This window comes from Mustelus asterias, chromosome 22, assembly GCF_964213995.1.
Source record: "Mustelus asterias chromosome 22, sMusAst1.hap1.1, whole genome shotgun sequence".
NCBI classification, from domain to species: Eukaryota; Metazoa; Chordata; class Chondrichthyes; order Carcharhiniformes; family Triakidae; genus Mustelus; species Mustelus asterias.
The window spans coordinates 17,927,085-17,950,045 of NC_135822.1; the positions used below are offsets into that span (position 1 = coordinate 17,927,085).

At 40.5% G+C, this 22,961-nt stretch overlaps 1 protein-coding gene across 2 annotated transcripts in view; it reads right to left on the minus strand.

Annotated features, from left to right (window-relative positions):
* Window positions 1–787: 787 nt before the first annotated feature.
* LOC144509879 (voltage-gated potassium channel subunit beta-2-like) overlaps window positions 788–22,961 on the minus strand; it is a 129,697-nt gene continuing 107,523 nt past the window's right edge. For both annotated transcript variants that reach the window (XM_078238813.1, XM_078238814.1), the window contains 6 exons: window positions 20,069–20,154; window positions 13,307–13,427; window positions 8,923–9,017; window positions 8,215–8,335; window positions 5,046–5,134; window positions 788–2,118 (listed from right to left, as the gene is read on the minus strand). In XM_078238813.1, the coding sequence (XP_078094939.1) occupies window positions 2,029–2,118; window positions 5,046–5,134; window positions 8,215–8,335; window positions 8,923–9,017; window positions 13,307–13,427; window positions 20,069–20,154 (602 nt within the window). In that variant the 3' untranslated portion in view covers window positions 788–2,028. The remainder of the gene's footprint in view (window positions 2,119–5,045; window positions 5,135–8,214; window positions 8,336–8,922; window positions 9,018–13,306; window positions 13,428–20,068; window positions 20,155–22,961) is intronic.

The window sequence follows — 22,961 nt, forward strand, 5'->3', positions numbered from 1 at the left end:
CAAGCCTTGAACTAGTCTCTCAGGCAGTTCAAACCAATTTTGGCACAAAATATGTTATTAAGGAGGACTTTGCAGGGTCGACAGGACTGAGTTTGCTGTTGACCAATGTCTAGGTCTATGCTGGGTGATCCGTCCAGTTTCATTCATTTGAGTCTTATTAGTGGCTTGATACAACTGAGTGGCTTGCTTGGCCATTTCAGAGGCAGTTAAGAGTCAACCACATTGTTGTGGCTCTGGAGTCACATATCAGGTAAGGATGTCAGATTTCCTTCCCTAAAGAACATCAGTGAACCAGATGGGTTTTAATGACAATTGACAATGGTTAGACTGTTTTTAATTCAGAGATTTTTTATTGAATTCAAATTCCACCATCTGTGGTGGTGGATTTTGATCCTGGGTCCGAGCATTACTCTGGGTCCTTGGATTACTAGCGACAATACCACTTCAAGACTGCCTCTCCCAGGGCAAAGGACCCCCTACTCCCCAGTCCTCACACTTCCTTAGGAAGAATCACAAGTCAATCAGGAGCAAAAGAACAACATTTCTAAAAGAAAGATATTTTTAGAGTCAGGGTTACATCTCTCATGTTCATTTGAAGGGAATTTACTATGAATGGCAGGGCCACTTGCTTTTTGAGTAAACGTGGCAGCCATTTTATTAGCATGAACTCCAAACAGAAATAAACAACCAGTTAATGCATGTGTTTTTATTGGTGTATATTCACACCTACTTGTCTGAAGGAGGAATGTTGGTCAAAGTGGCAGGAGAAATTCCTGCTCCTCTTCCGATTGTGCTGCTGGATCTTTAATATACATTTGAACCACTTGAACAGTCAGGTTAGACCTTAGTTTAATGCCTCATGCTCTGTCTCACACTGAGTGGAGGTAAAACGATAGGAGGATAAAACAACAAAAAACAGGGAAAAGGTCTCAAAATAATTGGATTCAAACGGTCTCAAGCATGCTATAAAATGCAATAGCTCTTTGAATGTCCAAACCCCAATCTATCCAATATCAATCTCTTTATTGTAATATGATCTTTTCAAAACAGCCCATGGATTGATAGCATTTACATGATCAGCAGCATATACATACACACGGATCCTGATTATAATAGATTCATGCATAGATCAGTCAAGAGCCACTGCTCAATTTAAACTACAGTCCTACAAGTTGTTGGCTAGTAAAACCAAACTCTGTTTCCTGTAATAGTAATCACATTGTTACTGTCACATATATACAGTCAGTTGTCAGGACACAATGCTCAATAGTGCCTCAAGTTTATGCTATTTTGTTAAGTGTTTTATGTATTTATTTCTAATCAGTATTTCCTTCATTTTAATAGATGTGGACATCAGAGATGGCTTCTGAAAGGTCACCGAGCCTGTGGTCATATGTGTGTGCATATACATATATTTTATATATATATATTATATGCACTGATATTATATATATATATATATATATATATATATATATATATATATATATACAAAATTGCATGTACAGAACATATACACAAGTGTGCAGATCTGGAACCCCATACACTATTTTTTGGGGGAAAACCGTGATTGATTTAGTTTCCTCGGAAGCAATTAGATTATAGTCAAATCTGGTAAATGCAGATTCCAGCAGAGTGCCATACTTTATACTCATGATCAAAAGACTCAGTATCCAGCAATTAAAATAACAGATGCAACATGTTTTTCATCACAGGGAAAACCAGCCAAATCTGATGTCGATTTTAATGTCACACCCGTTGTAACCCAGTGATGTTTTTGCATTAAGGAAAGAAAAAGTTTTTTAAAAAATTAGCAAAGGTAACAGGCAGCCCACTGAACCAGCTGTGCCTTGCCAGCACTGGTTTTGCCATATATTTTTTATCGTTTGATCCTTTTCTGTAGCATCAGGAACTTGAAGTTTAATTCCTTGGTCAGAAGCATACTGGTATTAACTTCAGTTACAGCTCGAGCAGGCAAAGAAGATTACTTTTGAAATGATAACAGTCCAAGCCCATTGGAATGCCTCATTAGGATCGATAATCCTTTTTGCTGTATGGCTTGTTTCCCAGGATACCATCGATCTCATGCACAACTGATGAGGATAACTTGGGAAGGACCTGGGGGAAAGAATAAGATAACAGTACTGGATTTTATTTTATCCCAAAGCTTTTACATTCACATTGAAACTGCACTCACTCTTATTTTGTTTAAATTTGGTGCTTAAAGGTTTTTGTGTTGCGGAATCAAAAACTGTCCATTTTAGGCATCCAATATCAGCCCTCCTTCAAAGCAACGAAAGCAATATTTGAACTAATTATATTGTAACAAGGCTCCGTGGGTTCATCCAGTGAGTAACAAAACTATACAGACTGAGAAAGCATCCAGCACACTATTAAGTATGCACACTGAGGAAAATGATCCAGCAATCCCTGCTGGAAGTGAGTAGGTGTGAATGTTGGGTGAGGACAGGACTTGGGGTAGCTGCTATTGAATAGTTCACTGTTTCACAACATCAACGTTTGTGCACGAAGAAAGACTATTTGAGTGAGAAACCAGAGGGCAAACAGCACCAGTAGAATTGTATCCTAGCAAGGAGGCAGCACTGTTAGAAATGTCCCCTAGCAAGGAGGCAGCACTGATTGGGGAAGTAGGTCAGGGCGCGGTGGGAAGGGGGAAAAAAAAAACAAGGAATAAAGACAACTGCAAATATTGGAGGGGAGAAAGATTAAGAAAGGGGACAAAGAATTGGGTGTTCTAGTAATAGGTAACACTTGTAGCTGTAACCATACCTTATCTTCAGATAAAGTTGGCAATCAGTGACTAGTGGTGTGTCTCAGGGATCAGTGTTGGGACTGCAATTGTTTACAATTTACATAGATATTTTGGAGTTGGGAACCAAGTGTAGTGTATCAACGTTCGCAGATGACACTAAGATGAGTGGTAGAGCAAAGCGTGCTGAGGACACAGACTATCTATATCCCTTTGCAGACATTCAAAGCGAGTGGGCAAGGGTCTGGTAGATGGAGTACAATGTTGGTAAATGTGAGGTCATCCATTTTGGTAGGAATAACAGCAAAATAGACTATTATTTAAATGGTAAAAAATTGCAGCATGCTGCTGTGCAGAGGGACCTGGATGTCCTTGTGCATGAATCACAAAAAGTTGGTTTGCAGATGCAGCAGGTAATTAAGGCAGCAAATGGAATTTTGTCCTTCACTGCTAGAAGGATGGAGTTTAATAACAGGGATGTTATGTTATAGCAGTATAAGGTGCTGGTGAGGCCACACCTGGAGTAGCGTGTACAGTTTTGGTCTCCTTATTTGAGAAAGGCTATATTGGCACTGGATGGGGTGCAGAGGAGATTCACTAGGTTGATTCCAGAGTTGAGAGGGTTGGCTTATGTGGAAAGACTAAGTAGACTGGGACTAAACTCATTGGAATTTAGAAGAATGAGGGGGGATCTTATAGAAAGATATAAGATTATGAAGGGAATAGATAAAATAGAAGCAGGGAGGTTGTTTCCGTTGGCGGGTGAAACCAGAACTGGGGGCATAGCCTCAAAATAAGGGGGGGGGGGCAGATTTAGGACTGAGTTGTGGAGGAACTTCTTCACCCAAAGGATTCTGAATCTGTGGAATTTCCTGCCCAGTGAACCAGTTGAGGCAAAGATAGTTTTTGAACAGTAAAGGAATTAAGAGATATGGTGAGCGGCAGGTAAGTGGAGTTGAGTCCAAGAAAAGATCAGCCATGATCTTATTGAATGGCAGAACAGGCTCGAGGGGACAGATGGCCTACTCCTGCTCCTATTTCTTATGTTCTTACACTGCTGTCTCTCAGCTCCAGAGACCTGGGTTCGACTCCCAGCTTGGTTCACTGTGTGTGTGAATTTTGCCAGTTCTCCCAGTGTCTGCATAGGTTTCTACGCAGACTCTGTTAAGCCCCTCAGAATCTTATGTTTCAATAAGGTCAACTCTCAGTCTTCTAACACCAATAAGTACAGGTCCAACCTGCTCAAACTTTCCTCATATGACAACCCCTTTATCCCAGGAACCAAGTGAGTCTTCTCTGAACTGCTTCCCTTGCAAGTATATCCCTCCAAAACTGGAGATCTAAAAAGGAGACCAAAACTATACACAGTACTTGAGAGATGGTCCCATCAATGCCATGTAGATCTGTAGCATGACTTCCTTACTTTTATACTCCATCTCTCAGCAACAAAAGCAGCATTCCACTTGCCTTCCTAATTACTTGCTGTACCTGCATGCTATCCATTTGTAATTCATGTACAAGAACACCTAGGTCACTCTGCATTGCAGCATTCTGCAGTCTCTCTCCATTTAACGTTCTGTTTATCTGTCTTTCTGCCAAAGTAGACAACCTCACAATTTCCCACATTATACTCCATCTGCCAATTTTTTTGTTCATTCATTTAACCTATGTTCCTTTGCAGACTCTTTGTATCCTCCTCACAACTTGCTTTTTTACTTTGTATCATCAGTAAATTTGGCTACATTACAGTCTATCCTTTTTATTTAATTCATTAATATAGCTCGTAAATAGCTGAGGCCCCAGCAATGATCCCTGTGGCACTCCGCTAGTTACAGTTTGCCAACCTGAAAATGACCCATTTATCCCGACTCTGTTTCCTGTTCATTAGCCAGTCCTCTATCCATGCTAATATATCATCCTCCAACACAATGGACTCTTATCTTGTGCAGTAACCTTTTATTTGACACCTTATTGACCTCCTTTTTATTATCCAAATAGACTACATGTTCAGGTTCCCCAACCTATGCCATTGGTACCCGAGTGGACTACTACAACAATTGGATCTTTGCTCTCCCACATTTAGTTCCTCTCCATCCCCAAAGATGTCATTGACACTGGCATACAGGCAGGCAATACAGCCTTCGGGAAACATGCTCTCAGCTGTAGAGAACAATATCTATTTACATGCAGAGTGTGTTGATCTTGCTCGACAGCTAAAAGCAAGGTATATTAACTCTGCAGTGTATTGGAGGACAACACTTGACTCAATACTGACCTGTATTGCTCCAATGTTTTCCAAAAGTTGCTCAGTGTTGGAAGCTCCTACTAGCACGGAACTAACTCCCTCATTCCTTAAACACCAGGCTGCAAGAAGAACACAAGACTATTAGACTACGAATACTGTACATGCTTTTATCTTGATAATTTATAGTCTAGAAGCAGATCCATTTTATATCCAGTACCATCGAAAGGCATAAAGGAGGCAAGGTCCATCACTCCAAAGTTGTTTGGAATGTGAGAATCTGATCTCAAAAACAGCTGTCTGAAGTAAAGGAAAACATGAGTCTCTTCCTATTAACATCTCAATCACGAATGGCACATGGGTATATTAAAATGGGAAGCCTGCCACCTTTGTCTAATCTGCACTGCCCAGCATCTTAGAGAAATACTATATTTCTTTTTCAAAGGTCTGAGGGTGCTTTCCAGTTGCCAATTTTTTCAATAATTTCTTCTGTCGTCTTTGTATGTGCGTAGGTGTGATTGCCACCTAGACGTGGAGAGAAAATTTTAGCACAGCTTAATACAAGTCCTTTTGAGAACTGGTTTGAACCACACGCTCCGTAATGGTTGAGAGGCCGAGCAAATCAACTGCTCCCAGGGCTAAGGATGGGCACGGAGAGCCAGAAGTCTCTGGTGTTTCCTCTGTGTAAGACCCTGCATAGCAGTATGAGCAAGAATGAAGGCTTGTGGTGAAATTAAACATGGATCTTGGAAATTAAAATGAATACAGCAAGTCCTTGCTTTAAGTCGCTCCATTTTTAGTCATTCTGAACTAATGGCATGTTTTAAATGGAGCTGGTATTTGTGCTTGGTTTGTGGATTTAAATTAATGTCATTACACGTGTGTGACATAGGTTTGCATATCCCATTTTGGGGCAACTGTCCACAGTCCCCAACCCTCCTGCTGGCCAGCCCTATAGCTTGAAGTTTACCTATGTGACCCTAAAACTTGAAGTGACTCTCTTTCTTTACAGAGGTAAGTAAGCATCGAGTGGGAGAGGCTGACAGCTGGGCAGATCAGCGAGTGGACAGGCTGGCCAGCGAGGAGGAGGATCGAGAAGCAATATTGACAGTGAGCTGGAGGGTCAGGGAACAGGAGAGTGATGAGTGGGAGAGGCAAGGGACTGAAGGGCCAGGAAGTGGGAGAGACAGTGAGCAGAGGGCAAGCAGCAAATTAGCATATTTCTCATTTTAAAATGCATTTTATTTTTAGTTATTTTGTTTATAAGTTTTGTAATTTATCAATATGCATTATTGAAACTTACAGGGTGTAATGTTTCAATTTTTGTTCTGATGGGAAATGTCTGGCACAACCTAACTTAAACTTTTACATTGCTTGTAATGGAAAATCTGATAGTCATACTTTTCAGGAATGCAATTACAACATCAAGCAAGGAATTGTTGTATGGAGTTTCTGTACTTTATTTTAATGAGAAAGAATTGTATTAATTAAGTCAGTTTCTATGAGAGTCTCTTTGCATTGGATTGGTATTTTGGTTCTCATACGAATATTTGATACGCTTGTATAAAGCCCTTCTCTGTGCTATGGGTATCTGTCTATCATTCTTGAATAGAAAATAAGAATTTGGTATGAATACATTAAATGTTGGACAAGAACAATGGCAACGGTAATACTTATTCCAAGAAAGGAGGAACAGAGAAGCAATTGTTCATCGGCACAGACATTTCTCAGCCTGTGAACTCCTTCCAAAATCTGGGATTTTGTTTCCAAACATCATTCATGTACAACACTCTACATTCTATTATATTTATTTTTCTACCATTCTGTGGCTAATGTTTTAATGTAGTTATAATTTCCACAAATAAAAATTGTTTCATTTCTTTTCCACTCCCAATGAGAGGTATTAACAGCTGTATACAGCCTAAACCTTAAAGGATTTACCATTGAATACAATAATTCTTTTAAGTAACAAGTATGGAAGGAAACACAAATATCTTAGGACATATGTTTGGATCATACTTAAAAGATTAAGAACATCAGGACAGCAAAGGTAGTTTTAAATAGCCTTTGATCAATGCCCAAAACTTGTTCCACATTCCACCCTGGTCCGTCTCGGGCTGAACAGACTCTTGGCAGTTTCAAAATCATACTCGACGTCATATACTCTCAGCACAAATGTGGCTACTTCCACGTCCATTAACATCACCCTCCTCTGCCTCACCTCAGCCTATCTGCCATTGAAACTCTGATTCAAACCACAGCCACCCCGGGATTTAGCTACTCCAATGATCTCCTTGGCTGGCCATCCATCCTCACACTCTTATCCCACATCCTGCTTCACTCACCCATCATTTCTCTCTTCAACGGCCTATGTTGACTTCTGGTGCCTAACACCACAAATTAAAAATTCTCAGTCTCATACCTAAGTGTTTCTATGGCTTACCCACTATTCCTACAAACTCTTTATTCCTTTGACTTGGGCTTCTTATACTTGCTCTCTTTGTCCCACCACTGGAACTGTATCCTCAGTTGTCTAGACCCCATGCTCTGAAATCACATTCGTAAACCTCTTTGCTCTTCATCCAATTAAATTAGGATAGCTGAGGGGAATGGGTTGAATTGACCTGACAATTGAGGAGAAAACATGGGAGTTCAAATACTGCATCACTTTACTCTGTCAGAAGGATGATTTTCATCTTAACATAGACTTGAGCTTCAAATGTGAAAGAGTTCTGCTCTAACAACAATGTCTTCCAGCTCAGTGAAAGGACTAGCATCTCATTCTAAGTTTGATTTTAACCTAAAATCATGCGAGAGAAAAAACAACAACTGAGCACTGATTTCGCCAAATGACAATAGAAACTTGCCAAAAGTTGCTGCAGTATGAAGAATACTAGAAGAGTAATTGGTGAATTCTGTGTTCCAATATGGAGCCCCATGCACTAACGGTGCATACTGGAAACTAGAATGGGATGTGCTTAACTTTATATCAATGTAAATGGTAGAAAATTGAACTATGGTATGCTTAAATTTCCTGACCGGTACTTCTGAAAGGTAACCTCAGGTCAATAAATGAGAGTGTGTGTCACTGACATTTACACCGTGTTGTCAGAAAGTTATAAAAGAAGAGTTGTAGCTCCAGACCACGGTCAAGAACAATTCATTTTTCGCCATTTCCAGACAGTGGTAGTGAAATTCTTACCTATTGCTAGCTGAGGGAGGGTGCAGCTCAGTCGCTCTGCAATACCCTGTAGCTCTTTTAGTTTTCCTTGCTGTCGTCTGCCTTCCTCAGTCAGAATCTTATCCTTCAACCACTGGTAACCCTGTAATTATACAATGACTCGGTTCATGTTTATCTCTGAGACGACCAAGTGGTTGGAGTTGGTGAGCCAGTTCACCCACACAGGCAGTCAGAACTTTACACAGTTACCCCAATCGCGCCCTCTCTAAATGGGTTGTAGGAGTTATACTGTACACAGTGAGGGTGAATTCAGCATTGTTACCCTAGTAACAGTCACAGAATAGATTCCACTCACATTTCTAACTGGTTGATAAAACTTTACATTTCTTTACACTGGTGTGCAGATAACGTAGATGATTCCAGTTATCTCAACTCTTTACATTAATTTTCCTTTTGTCTTGAAATCTAACGAATTTTCATCTGAAAAGTTGCTTTACTGATGAAGAAAAACACAATATAAATGCCTCCTTACCAAACACACCATAACATAATTATTAAAATAGTTTATCAATATCAAAATAAACTGAACATAGACAGGGGTGATTTTGCATTCCACGCTAATTTTAATTATGATGTATCCAGGGTAGCAATAAGAGTATTCAAATTGGCTTAAGATTATAGCAATGAAGAGGAACCTGGCGATCAATTTTGAGCTTTTGTTTGCCCTACCTTTAAGGAAGCTCTAGAGTAAGGGGGAACCCCTGCGTCGTACTTTCCAGAAATAATGCCACAGGCCAAAGGGGACCATGTCATTGCACCAACACCTTCAACACAGAATAGAGTAATACAAGTAGAAAGGTTAGCACATGCACTTGTGTTGCTTTAGTAATACACTGAGAACAAATGTTGCTGCTTGGGAAAGCAGTCACCAGTAACCTCAGGCAGATTCAGAACTGGGCAACAATTGAGGTTTCCACCTTTTTAGACTCAGTTGAACAAAATTTCAGGTGAAATGTAAAAAAGCTGTCCAAATTCACTTAAAGCTGGACTTTCATAATCCCAACCAGCTAGCCTTTGACCCTCCAATCACCACAACATTTCTGCAGTTGTTGATCTGCTGAACTACCATCTCACCTCCACCTTTGATACCATAGTTTCCATTAAAGACATTATTCTTTCTGGCTGTTCCCCTGGTACAGCTCTCATCTCTGCTTCCTTAAGTCCAAGTGGTGCAGGCTTGGATGGATTTGGCAGAAAACTGATTTAATGACTCTCTGCCAGATCTAGCCGGATCACATGAAGCACCATCAGAACTTGATCATCTGCCAAAACTATTCTCTATTTTAGAATCATCCCGGAATGCAAAGATAACCCCCAGCTTCTTTTGCCTACTGTAAACACTCTTCCCAGACCCCTTTTGGCTGATTCCACTACCTTCACCTCCAGTTAGTGCAGGGAGCTCAGGGAGGTTCAGCTGCCTCTGCCACTTCCCTAGCTCACTGGGCCAAACATCCTCTAAAGCTCACTCAGGTCTGAATTCTTATCAAGTTTCGCTATTTATCCTCAATGTCCTCTCAGACTCATCTTGTCTGAGACCTATCTCCTGTCCCCCCTTGACTCTACTTTCCCATTAGGCTGCCAACCACCCATCTTTGCTTCCTGACTACCACTTTAACTTTTATTGTCAATGGTTCCCTTTCTTCAGGTACTGCTTCTCTCCTTCAAATCTGCTGATATAATCCCATTCTTTAAAAAAAACAACCTTCAACTCCTCCAGACTTGTAAAGCAGTGCTACCTCTCCAACCTCCTTTGCACGTTTATGAACGTGTTGTCGCCTCCCAAATCTGTGCCCACCTTGCCTCGAACTCCATGTTTGAAACTCTCTAATCAAGTTTCCACCTCTGAACAGGATCAAAACAACTCTCAAAGCCCCGACCCTCAGCTAATTATTTACAACACTGTTACCGATAGACTTGACTACTCCAAAGTACTTTTGAGGGCCCTCCCATGCTTTAACCTCTGCAAATTTGAGGTAATCCAAAACTCCGCACTAAGTCCAGTCACCCTGGTCCTTACTGATCTACAATGGGCTCCCAGTTAAGCAATACTTTGATTTTAAAATTCTCATTCTTTTTAAAATGCCTTCCTTGCTTTTCTCCTCCCTATCTCTGTCAAGCCCCATAACTCTCAGATATCTCCTCTAATTTGGGCTTCTTGAACATCTCAGATTTTGATTGCTCCATCACTGATGCCTTCAGCTGCCAAGACCCTTATCTGTGGAATTCCCTCCTTATTTCTGAGATATTATGGAGCAGTTTAAGTGTAAATCAAAAAAGGAAAGGGAGGGAGGAACTCAGGAAAATTACAATTACCAGGGAAGTAATACTAAGTAAATTATTGGTGTTGTGGGCTGGCAAGTCCCTGGGTATGATGGACTTCATCCTAGGAAGAGACTAGTGAGATAGTTGATGCATTGGTTTTAATTTTCCAAAATTCATTAGATTTGGGGAAGTTTCCATTCGATTGGAAAATAGTGAATCTAACTCCTTTATTCAAAAAAGGAGGAAGACAGAAAGTGGAAAACTACCAGCCAGTTAGCATAACATCCGTCATGGGAAATGTTAGAAGTTATTATTAAAGATGTTATAGCAGGGCACTTAGAAAAATTCATGATAATCAGGTAGTCAATATAGTTTTGTGAAAAGGAAAACTTGCTTAATCAATTTACAGGAGTTTTTTGAAGAAGTAACATATGCTGTGGATAAAGGGGACCGATGTATTGTACTTAGATTTCCAGAAGGCATTTGTTAAGGTGCCACATCAAAGGTTATTGTGGAAAATAAAAACTCATGGGTAACATATTGGCATGGATACAATATTGGCCAGCTAACAGGAAAGAGAGTAGACATAAATGGATCATTTTCAGGTTGGCAACACGTGGCGAGTGGTGCCACAGGGATCAATCAGTGCTGGGACCTCAATATTTTACAATTTATATAAATGACTTGATGAAGATATCAAAGGTATGGTTGCTTAATTTGCTGATGACACAAAAATAGACAGGAAAGCAAATTGTGAAGAGGATATTAGGAGGCCAAATAGGGATATAGATAGGTTAAGTGAATGGGCAAAGATCTGGCAAATGGAGTATAATGTGGGAAAATGTGAAATTGTCCATTTTAGAAGCAAGAATGAAAAAGAAGCATATTATTTAAATGGTGAGAGATTGCAGAGCTGAAATGCAGAGGGATCTGGATGTTCTACTGGATCACAAAAGTCTAGTATGCAGGTACAGCAAGTGATTAGGAAAGCTAATAGAACTTTGTTTATTGCGAGGGGAATGGAATACAAAAGTAGGGAGTTATGCTTCAGCTGCTCAAGGCACTGGTGAGACCATCTCTGGAGTACTGTGTACACTATTAGTCTCCGTATTTAAGGAAGGATGCAATTGTGCTAGAAGCAGTTCAAGAGTAGGTTTATTAGATTAATATCAGGGAGAGGCAGGTTGCCTTAAGAAGAAAGATTGGACTAGACTTGTATCCACTGGAATTAAGAGTAAGAGGGAACTTGATTGAAACATACAAGATCCTGAACGTCATGACAGGGTGGATGTGGAGAGGATTTTTCCTTTTGTGGGAGAATCTCAAACCAGGGCTCACTGTTTAAAACTAATAGATCACCCATTTAAGACAGAGATGGGGAGAAATTCTCTCTCTCAGAGGGTCATGAGTCGTTGGAACTCTTCCTCAAAAGGCAGTGGAAGTGGATTTTTTGAATATTTTTAAGGCAGAGATAGATATATTCTTGATAAGAAAGGGAGTGAAAGGCTCTTGGGGGTAGGTGGGAATGTAGAGTTGAGGTTACACACAGGTCAGCCATGATCTTATGGAATGGCGAAGCAGGCTCAAGGAGCCGAGTGGCCTAACCCTGCTCCAATGTACCTTTAAGAAATGTATTTTTTTTTAAAGTCATGTTCTCTGCAGTTTGTAAGCAGATCTTTTGGTTTCACTGTGGCACCGGCTGTCTGCTAGACGTCCTTTTATTGCTACTTCAATGGTTTAAATGGGGTTTTGTTTATTTTTAATTTGGGCCTCGTGCATTGATTTGGAATTTACAACTGGCTGACTTGGAATTTACAACCGACTGACAGGTCTTGTGTTTTGGACAGTTTTTCCCCCTCCAGAGTGAATTTGAGGTTTCACTTTCAGCTTGGCTGCTGTTTTAGTTCGAAGGTGTTTGGACATCAGACTGAAAAGCAGTGTTTCTCTCTCTCTCGTCCTGGTATTGGAAAATCTGCTGGCTGGCTGGAGGCAGGTATTCTTGCCTTCCTAGATTGAAACCTCTGCTGCTGGTGGTTTGCTGGTTACGACCTAGAGTCTCTTTCTCTCTCTTCCTGATGTTCTGGGAAGCTGTTCTGACTTCAAACTTGTCTGTGTGTATATCAAGAGTACTGCAGCATCCAAGCAAAGGACTAAGTTCCAGCATCATATGAGCATTTGTGTTTTCTGTGCTAAACCCTCTGGCAAGGGTTTTGTTAATGGGATTTCTTTGGCTGGAACATTTCATATAGTTGTTAAGGTTTATACAATGTCAAGGTTGCTTTTTTTCTTGTTTGTAATTGGTAAAAGTTATTGTTAATTTTCTTTCTATACATGTTAACTGTATTCCTAAATAAACTTTGTTTGATAAAAGCTCCCTAGTGGGTCAGTTGAATCATACCTGAAGTGAAACAATTAATGCTTACCCTAGCCAAATTCAAATTGCATAACTTATAATCCAGGCGGGCTTCATAAAACACTTTGGAGTTTCTGACCTGAATTATAACAATTCGTATGCCTTGGGAAAGTTTTATTACAACAAAGATGCTTATACAAATACAAGGAGTTGTTGAAATGTACAGAAATGACTAAAATGTAAACTAGACATCAAAAAGCTTAAAATCTATTTTCTCAGTGTCCCGGGTTTCCCCAGGTCCTTACTGGGCATGTGGATAAAGTACAACAGATGGTCAAACACCTATGGAAATATATTGAACACAAGTCTGTCTCTTCAGGAATGGAAATAGATTTTGACAGGTGATTTTTATAAGCATAAATTGGCAAAAGTATTTACCGATCTTATGGAAAAGCTCTGGAAGCTGCACTTCAACTTTCTCTCTTTGGAAGAGGTGATATTCAGCTTGTTCACATATTGGGGGGATGAGGTTAAACTGTCGAGCCACTGAGTAAGCCTCCTGCAGAACAGAGAGTTAAAATGACAGAATAATTTGATAAAGGTGTTTTTGAAACACTGCGCGAAAGAGGGCTCATCACTAAAGCTGTTTTTCAAAAACCAATTAAGATTTCCAACAAATCCTGCTCACCAGAAAAATCAGTGTTCAGTTGCAGTACACCCAGGTAGCTTTTATTAAGCACAATGAGGAAATCGGATCAAAGGACATAAATGGAAATTAACCAAGGTAAACTTAGAACAGTTCGTGGAAACAAACTCTCGAATCAAAAAACAACTGGATATCATGTTGCAAGTGTTAATGAATGTGGTGGAGGGTGGGGGCACAGATAAGCTTCAAAGTGAAGGGTATTGTACTCGACGGAGATAGGTCTAGATAGACCAAATGGTACTTTCTTCATCCATGGCTCTGATCAATTACCTTGGGGCATCAGTGTGACTGGACAATTATCAATATGGTTGCCTTTGAATTCTGTCTCGTCAGCATTGTACTACTTGATAGTAAATTATGTTTAAACACTCACACGCACATTTTGCAAAGATAACATTAGCACAGATCATTTCTGGTATAGAATTCCTGTAGTCAAAAATGTACCAGTCATCGCTATGGGAAGAAACAATGTACTATAAATTCGATGTTCTATTCCAGGAAATAAACAGGTTTCAGTTCTTCCAGGATGTCCATTTTTTAAACCTACTTTGAGGAGGTCTCAATTCCGCATAACAATCTGGGCAGAGGTTGGTGGTTATCAGGGCCAATAAGTCTTACTTAACACATGAGCTAACGTGCTCACATGCCCTGAAGCTGACTCTCCAGATTTCTACTCAACTTCCCATTTCCTGTCGAAGGGTAGTCTTTGGGGGGGGCCTCTGGTTGATATCTGCCTTATTTGTCATTTTCCATTTGTATGCAAATGCAGAGGATTACCTAAACAGTTTATGTTTTCTTTCTCTCCCTCAATGTCAACAAAAAGGAGATCGTCATTGAGTTCAGGAAGTGTAGTGGAGGGCATGCCTCTGTCTACATCAATGGGGACGAAGTAGATGTGGTCCAGAGCTTCAAGTTTTTAGGTGTCCAGATCACCAGCAACCTGTCCTGGTCCCTCCATGCGGACGCTATAGTTAAGAAAGCCCACCAACGCCTCTACTTTCTCAGGAGATTGAGGAAATTTGGCATGTCCGCTACAACTCTCACCAACTTCTACAGGTGCACAATAGAAAGCATTCTTTCTAGTTGTATTACAGCTTGGTATGGCGCCTGCTCTGTCCAAGACAGCAAGAAACTACAAAGCGTCATGAATGAAGCCCAGTCCATCACTCAAACCAGCCTCTCATCCATTGACTCTGTCTACACTTCCCGCTGCCTCGGCAAAGCAGCCAGCATAATCAAGGACTCCACGCATCCCAGACATACTCTCTTCCACTTTCCTCCGTCAGGAAAAAGATACAAAAGTCTGAGATCACGTACCAACCGACTCAAAAACAGCTTCTTCCCTGCTGCCATCAGACTTTCGAATGGACCTACCTCGCATTTAGCTGATCTTTCTCTACACCCTAGCTGTGACTGCAACACTACATTCTCTCCTTTCCTTCTCTATGTATGGTATGCTTTGTCTGTATAGTGTGCAAGAAACAATACTTTTCACTGTATACTAATACATGTGACAATAATAAATCAAATCAAAAAAGGATGGTGAGCATCGCTGGCAATGCGAGAATTATGTCCTTGTTGATTCTGCTTTTTGAACGTACACAAGTGCTCAGCCAGCACTGGCGCTGGTTTGATGGGTTATCCAAATGTGAAGGAGGCGAATTAAAGTCAGTAGATATATTAACTTCTACAGCAAACATAATTAGTACTTTTAATCCAAGAGAATAACTTGATGCAGTCAGGGGACCGGATTGGAGGGTACGGCTTTTAACAAGTAAAAGGAGTTCATTTTTAAAAAAAATGACACCACCACAATCTCAAAATTTGTGCGTGAAATACTCCATTCAAAAAGCTAACATGCAATCTATTAGCTTAAAAAATGCATTGGTCAGTGACTTTGTTATGGGAGAATTGGCCTATTCAGCATGAAAGAGCTGAATCTAGTTTGGGACCATGGCTTCAAGGACATGTACTCTTAACCTCTTGCTCACCATCATAAACTGGGAAGTTCCTCTAGGCCAATCAAATTACAGATATTCTCTCACAAGGTTTCAGGGCACAATTAAAATAGACATAAATGGGACTAAATCAAAATGTTTTTGCCTACATTTTTATTAATAGCTGCCTCTTGGCCATTAATATTTATAACTATTTCCCACATCACTGCTACTTTTAGTGTCAGTCTGTACATTTGTTGTTGATCACAGGCACAGAGGAGACAGGAAAGAACTTGTAAAGCAGAGAGCATTAGAAAGGCACATTGAAAAAGCCAAACAGAAAGTCATTCAAGAGAATAGTTGCCTGCGAAAGGAAATACACTAGAATGTGTTATGCTCCAGTAGAAAAAAACAATTTGAAATTCAGAAAACATAATATTCATACAGCTACGCTGGAAAAAAGTGAGAAAAACTGGAAAAGATTCTTTGGAAGATGTAGGTCAATAGAGGTGCACAGAGATTTCACAGCACTATTTTAAATGATGAATGCCCTACTTTTCTCTCCTGCAAACTGAAGGAGAAATCTAAATGCCCAACAAGTCTCTAATTGGATCTCAATGATTTCTAGCGAGATTTTGGGATACCCTTATGTAATGTAATGTAATAATGAACAGATATGGAAATTGTGAAAGCGAGGACTATAATTAGGGTTGCACGATTCACATGGCCTGAACGTAGAACATAGAACAGTACAGCACAGAACAGGCCCTTCGGCCCACGATGTTGTGCCGAGCTTTATCTGAAACCAAGATCAAGCTATCCCACTCCCTATCATCCTGGTGTGCTCCATGTGCCTATCCAATAACCGCTTAAATGTTCCTAAAGTGTCTGACTCCACTATCACTGCAGGCAGTCCATTCCACACCCCAGCCACTCTCTGCGTAAAGAACCTTCCTCTGATATCCTTCCTGTATCTCCCACCACGAACCCTATAGTTATGCCCCCTTGTAATAGCTCCATCCACCCGAGGATATAGTCTTTGAACGTTCACTTTATCTATCCCCTTCATCATTTTATAAACCTCTATTAAGTCTCCCCTCAGCCTCCTCCGCTCCAGAGAGAACAGCCCTAGCTCCCTCAACCTTTCCTCATAAGACCTACCCTCCAAACCAGGCAGCATCCTGGTAAATCTCCTCTGCACTCTTTCCAGCGCTTCCACATCCTTCCTATAGTGAGGTGACCAGAACTGCACACAATACTCCAAATGTGGTCTCACCAAGGTCCTGTACAGTTGTAGCATAACCCCACGGCTCTTAAACTCCAACCCCCTGTTAATAAAAGCTAACACACTATAGGCCTTCTTCACAGCTCTATCCACTTGAGTGGCAACCTTTAGAGATCTGTGGATATGAACCCCAAGATCTCTCTGTTCCTCCACAGTCTTCAGAACCCTACCTTTGACCCTGTAATCCACATTTAAATTAGTCCTACCAAAATGAATCACCTCACATTTATCAGGGTTAAACTCCATTTGCCATTTTTCAGCCCAGCTTTGCATCCTATCTATGTCTCTTTGCAGCCTACAACAGCCCTCCACCTCATCCACTACTCCACCAATCTTGGTGTCATCAGCAAATTTACTGATCCACCCTTCAGCCCCCTCCTCTAAGTCATTAATAAAAATCACAAAGAGCAGAGGACCAAGCACTGATCCCTGCGGCACTCCGCTAGCAACCTGCCTCCAATCCGAAAATTTTCCATCAACCACCACCCTCTGTCTTCGATCAGACAGCCAGTTACCTATCCAATCGGCCAACTTTCCCTCTATCCCACACCTCCTCACTTTCATCATAAGCCGACCATGGGGGACCTTATCAAACACCTTACTAAAATCCATGTATATGACATCAACTGCCCTACCTTCATCAACACACTTCGTTACCTCCTCAAAAAATTCTATCAAATTTGTGAGGCACGACTTGCCCTTCACGAATCCGTGCTGACTATCCCGGATTAATCTGCATCTTTCTAAATGGTCGTAAATCCCATCTCTAAGGACCTTTTCCATCAATTTACCAACCACCGAAGTAAGACTAACCGGTCTAAGTCTCCACCGGCCTGGGTGGAGTCTAAGTTGTTCAGAGAAATCGGAGGGTATTCCTGTGTAGATGTAAGAAGAGTTCAGTTACAGTAACTATTCTTGGGAATAATTTTTTTAATTGACAAACCAAGGTGAAGAGCCAAGACTCATAATGCAGGATAGCAATAAACATGAACTCAGTAGTACAGAAGCCAAGATGAATTAATACGTAACTTCAAGCTTACATTTTTAAAATGTAAATAGAGGGTGGCACAGTGGCAGTGGTTAGCACTGCTGCCTCACAGCGCGAGGGACCTGGGTTCAATTCTGGCATCGGATCATTTGTGTGTGGAGTTTGCACGTTCTCCCTGTGTCTGCATGGGTTTCCTCTGGGTGCTCCGGTTTCCTCCCACAGTCCAAAAGATGTGCGGGTTAGATGGATTGGCTGTACTAAATTGCCGCTTAGTGTCAGGGTACTAGCAAGGTAAATACGTGGGGTTACGGGGATAGGGCCTGGGTGGCATTGTTTTCAGTGCAGGCTTGATGGGCTAAATGGCCTCCTTTTGCACTGTAGGGATTCTATGATTTCTTTTATGAAATATCAGCAGATTGGAGGAGGCAGGGAATATTGAGGGTGGAGATGAGATAACGTTTTAAATGAATGCAATTGAGGGATGATATTGGGAAGGGTCCCGTGACCATCTCAGATACTGGAACATCTGTATGGGTTGTGCAGTAAGGAAGGTGTTTGTAGGAAAGTCTAGTCACTCCCAATCAAGCTCTGAAGGTAGTCGTGGTGGTGAAACTAACAAGTCTTCTCAGCATAAATCTCTGGAGAGCGAGCAGGCAGAAAACCCGCCCGATTCTTCCCTTTCCTAATGCAGGGACTGACGACTCTATTGCCACTCAGCACAGGCTGTAACTTCAGGTCGCCTGCCATTATAATTCTCCACTCCAATGTGGCAGCTGAATGCAACATTTGAGTCCAGCAATTTTGGATTATACCAACTTCCCTTTTTTTGGATGGCAGTTATTGGTGGTGTCTCAGCTTTCCTCACAAGTCCTCTCGACACTTCTTTCATTTCTTTACTAGCTCCTGTTCATTTGCCTTGCACTATCATCCCTTTTTTGTCATTTAATTTCTTCTGTCTTTCCCCCTATAACAGACCCTCCTTTTTGTTCCCTATTCCCCTCTCTTTCCTTAAAAATGGGCTCACCTTTAAGCACTGGTCACTGATCAGAAGTCTTAACTCTGTATCTACCTCCACAGATGCTGCTAAACCAGCTCGAGTATTTCCAGCATTTTGTGCCTTATTTCAGACTGCAGCCAGCTGGGCCAAAGAAAATTATTTTTTAGAAATGCTGTACGGTTTACTGTATTGAGATTAATTTTTAAAGTTGCTTAAACTTGGGCAATTTTGAATTCCATTTTTGACATCTTCAGAATACAACTCTGTTTTATGAGGGGAAACTCCAAGGAAAGAAAAAACTTGGGTATCAAAATAAAATTCCCATTAAATTTAAAGCCACAGTGTGCGCGCCCGCTTTAGCAGCAGAAAGGAAAGCTTGATTGCTGTGGGTTTCCACTATTGTGCCAAGAATTACTTTTAATTGACTTTTCATGGCAGACTGGTGAGATTATTTTATGATTATGTTGCTGTATTTTATTTAATTCTCTGGTGAATGAAAAATTACAGGACACTTGTATCCATGTTAAGAGGACCATCAGAGAAATAAAACAACAGATTGGTGATTGAACCTGGTTTCTTGGTCAGGCCAGCTATTGCAGAAGCAGTTTTTGTGCCTTTATAAGATTTAGTTGCATTGTTGATTTAAAAAAAGACCAACTTATGCATGCACTGACATTTGAAACTAGAATTCCCAACAGCTTATGTTTATCATAAAAAAGTTCAACAATATTTTGAATACTTGACATGTTATTAATAAAAATTATTCAGCTATCACTATTTTTAGTTACAAAATAATTAGTAAGAAATCCAAAAAAGCAATCAACAAAAAGGTAGTCATTTTGATACAACCACACAAGTAACTCTCTTTGCAAGTAAACCTATTGTAATTACCTTTTAATTAATGTAGTCACGACTGTAGCATGCTGCAACGTTACACAATAGCTATAGAATGGTCTGGCACTGTATTAAAAAAAACTGTTGCACGTAAAATTGACTATCCTATGTTTTGTTGTAGGATAGTCCAGTAGGTACAGTAACCTGATCCAGCTGCAAGAGGAGAGTACAATATAAAACCAGCTCCCTTTTGAGGAGATGCTGACCCTATATAGCATTCGCAACAGTGAGCCAGTTGGGTCTGGAAACCCACCAAGTGAAGGATCTTGGACATAAACTGATATGTCACTTCACTAGATGCAACCCATTGTTGTTCCAGGGCACTGGAGCATTAATTGTTTCTGAAAAACACAAAATAATTGTGCTGAACTCAAACTCCTTTACTGCTCTTACCATGATTTCCATTGCACTCCATCGTGATGTGCCCCAGTACATGGCCATTCCTTGGTTAATTACATGTGTCATTGCTCTCACAGTTTCTGTCAGGAGAGAAAAAGTGATTTATTTATTTATTTTTAAAAATGGCACATCATGGCTGCTCCACACTATGCATGGATTTTGCTACTGGTTTCACAACAGGGGTCTTTTTGCTGCGAGACATCTTGCAAGCAGTGTACATCCGTCTCGCAACAGTGGAATCATGAGGCATTCTGACCTTTTACCTTCCCTCAGAATTCCTTGGTATTACTGGATTAATAAAGTAAATGAGGGGGGAGCTTGTATGATGATTGTGATTCTCTTGGGCAAATGTGTGAGAAAAATGGGAAAGAAAATTAAAAGAAAGAATGAGCCAATTTTTCTGTCTTTTCTCCATCAGGCAAAAGAAAGACAACGGGGAATGTGTGTACAATACTGAATAAAGCTGATAAATAGTGCCATGTTAAGTATTAGTGAAACAATTGTTTGTCTGAGGATCGACTCAAGAGACAACATCCCCTTTTTGAAGGCCTACCTACAATAGATTTCCCATCAGAATACCTGGTAAAACTATAGTAATTTCAAATCAAAGTCTTCAACTAATGCAAGATTTTGATGACAGAACACTGACAGATCCTTGATATTAAAAAAACCCTCCTAAACAAGGTTTGCTGTGGGGTAGACACTGGCCTTTCATTTCTTAAGTCCTAGATTCAAATTCAGTCTGGTTCAAATTAGGCACAGGCACACCGTACAAAGCTGATGGTAATCTCAAGGAAGCCACTGGTGTGGAAAATGGAAAAGCGCCGCACAAGTTCAGAATGGAACGCTCTTCTGAGGTTAAACTTGAGACAGTCTGCTTTGCCAGAGTAATTGCTGCAATACCTGACCTTAAATTGATGTTTTCTGAACCTGGTGCCTGAATGGTAAAATGTTCCATTCCAAACACTTGTATTCCTCATCTTAATAAACATGAAGTGATCTAAATCCTGTATAATTTTTAACTCCATTTTTGATGTCTTCAGAATGCAGCCTGCTTTATGGGGAGAGACTCAGAAGAAAAAAGGACTCTGGTACTACACCATTGTAAATGATAAGATCACATCAAGTTCCAAAATGACATGTAAAGTATTAGCCTTGACTCAATGTTCGTAACTAATGGGGTCAACAGGCCATGAGTTCAAGGTTTAATAATTATCGTGCACTATCCAGAAAATGCACTGTAGCAACTCAAGTTTCTTTGACACCACTCCCTGAACTCAAGACTTCTACCACCAAGGACAAGGGCAGCAGACACATGGAAACAACATGACCACTAAGTGCCCCTCCACGTCATCATCTTGACTTGCAAATGTATGTGTTCTTTCATTGTCGCTGGGTCAAATTCCTGGAATTTCCTAACAGCATTATGGGAGCACCATAAACAGCAGTTCAAGGAGCAGTTCTTGCAGGTTCACTACCACCTTCTCAAGAGAAGTTAGGGATGAGCCATAAATGTTGGCTTTACCAGCAACATTCAAATCTTGTGAATGAATCCAAAAAAATCCTAAAATTTCAGAGTAAAGTCGAGGCAGATATTGCAATATAGGTGCAGTTTTTTTAGATAAGATGTTAATCTGAAGCCTGGTCTATCATCTCAGGTGAATATAAAAACTTTCTATGGCACTATTTGAAGAACAGGGAAGTACTCTCAGTGTCCCAACAAACATCACCAAAAACAGACCAACTGGTCATTTACCTCATTGCTGCTTGTGAAACTTGCTGAACACAAATTGGCTGTTGCACTTGCCTTATGAAAGTGGCAATTTAAAAATTAATTGACTGTAGAACATCCCGAGAACATGAAAGGTGCTACACAAATATAGGCCAGTTTTTTCTCTGAGAGTTTTTTAAGGTCCATATGAACACTGCAACAAGGAGTGATGGACTGAAGGTATAAACTCAACCTTGCTCCAACATTACATTTTAAATGGGGTGCATTACCCAAGGGCAGTTACTTCATGAAGGACAGAAACACTCCTACAGGAAGAGAAACAAAAATAAAGTCTGTTGTATGAATGCTAGATTATTCCAGTTACCTAACAGCACTGTCAAATAGTCTTGCCCCATAATATTCCCCAACAATATGTCTTGATAGTACTGCCTAATAGTATTGCTCGATGATAGCTCCTTGTCTTTTTTGTCGGGGAAGAAAAAGAGGGAACAGCCGTGAATCTCAATTTGACCAATGTTCCAGAGATAGGCAGCTCATAGGTGGAAGCTCAGACAAAGAGCAGCAGCAAATTCACTTTGAGGTGAAGAGTCAGACCACAAACGGCTCTGAGAATCACTGCACAAAGGCGCAGTCATGGTGCACAAACTTAAACAGCAACTGTATAGCAAAATTAGAATTTAAATAAGTGAATTAAAAAATGTTGTTAGAACTCAACGAAGCTGAACTTTGCTATAAGTTGAACACTCAACTGCTTAACCACTTTTCCTTTTTCAAACTGCTTGCAGAAAGATGAAAAAAGTACACTGAAGTCAATTTATTGACTCAACCACAATTGCTATTTTGCAGCAATTTTCCTTTGTGGCATGGTGTGCAAGATAAAAAACTATCTTCTTTATTGGAAATTTGATTGCCATATTCTATTCAATATATCTTTGCATTGCAACATTCTCCCTTCACATTTCTCTCTAGCTCTCTCAAATGTCACTGCTGCGTGGTTTCACAGGCACCATCTACTGCCTAACCCAAATTTGGATCTCAGAAGAGACATCACAGCCCAAATGCAACCCTGACACCCTTATACACACATACATATACACTTTCTAACAAAGAGTCAACAGACAGCAATCAGCGATGGGATCCTTAGTGATCTTTCAC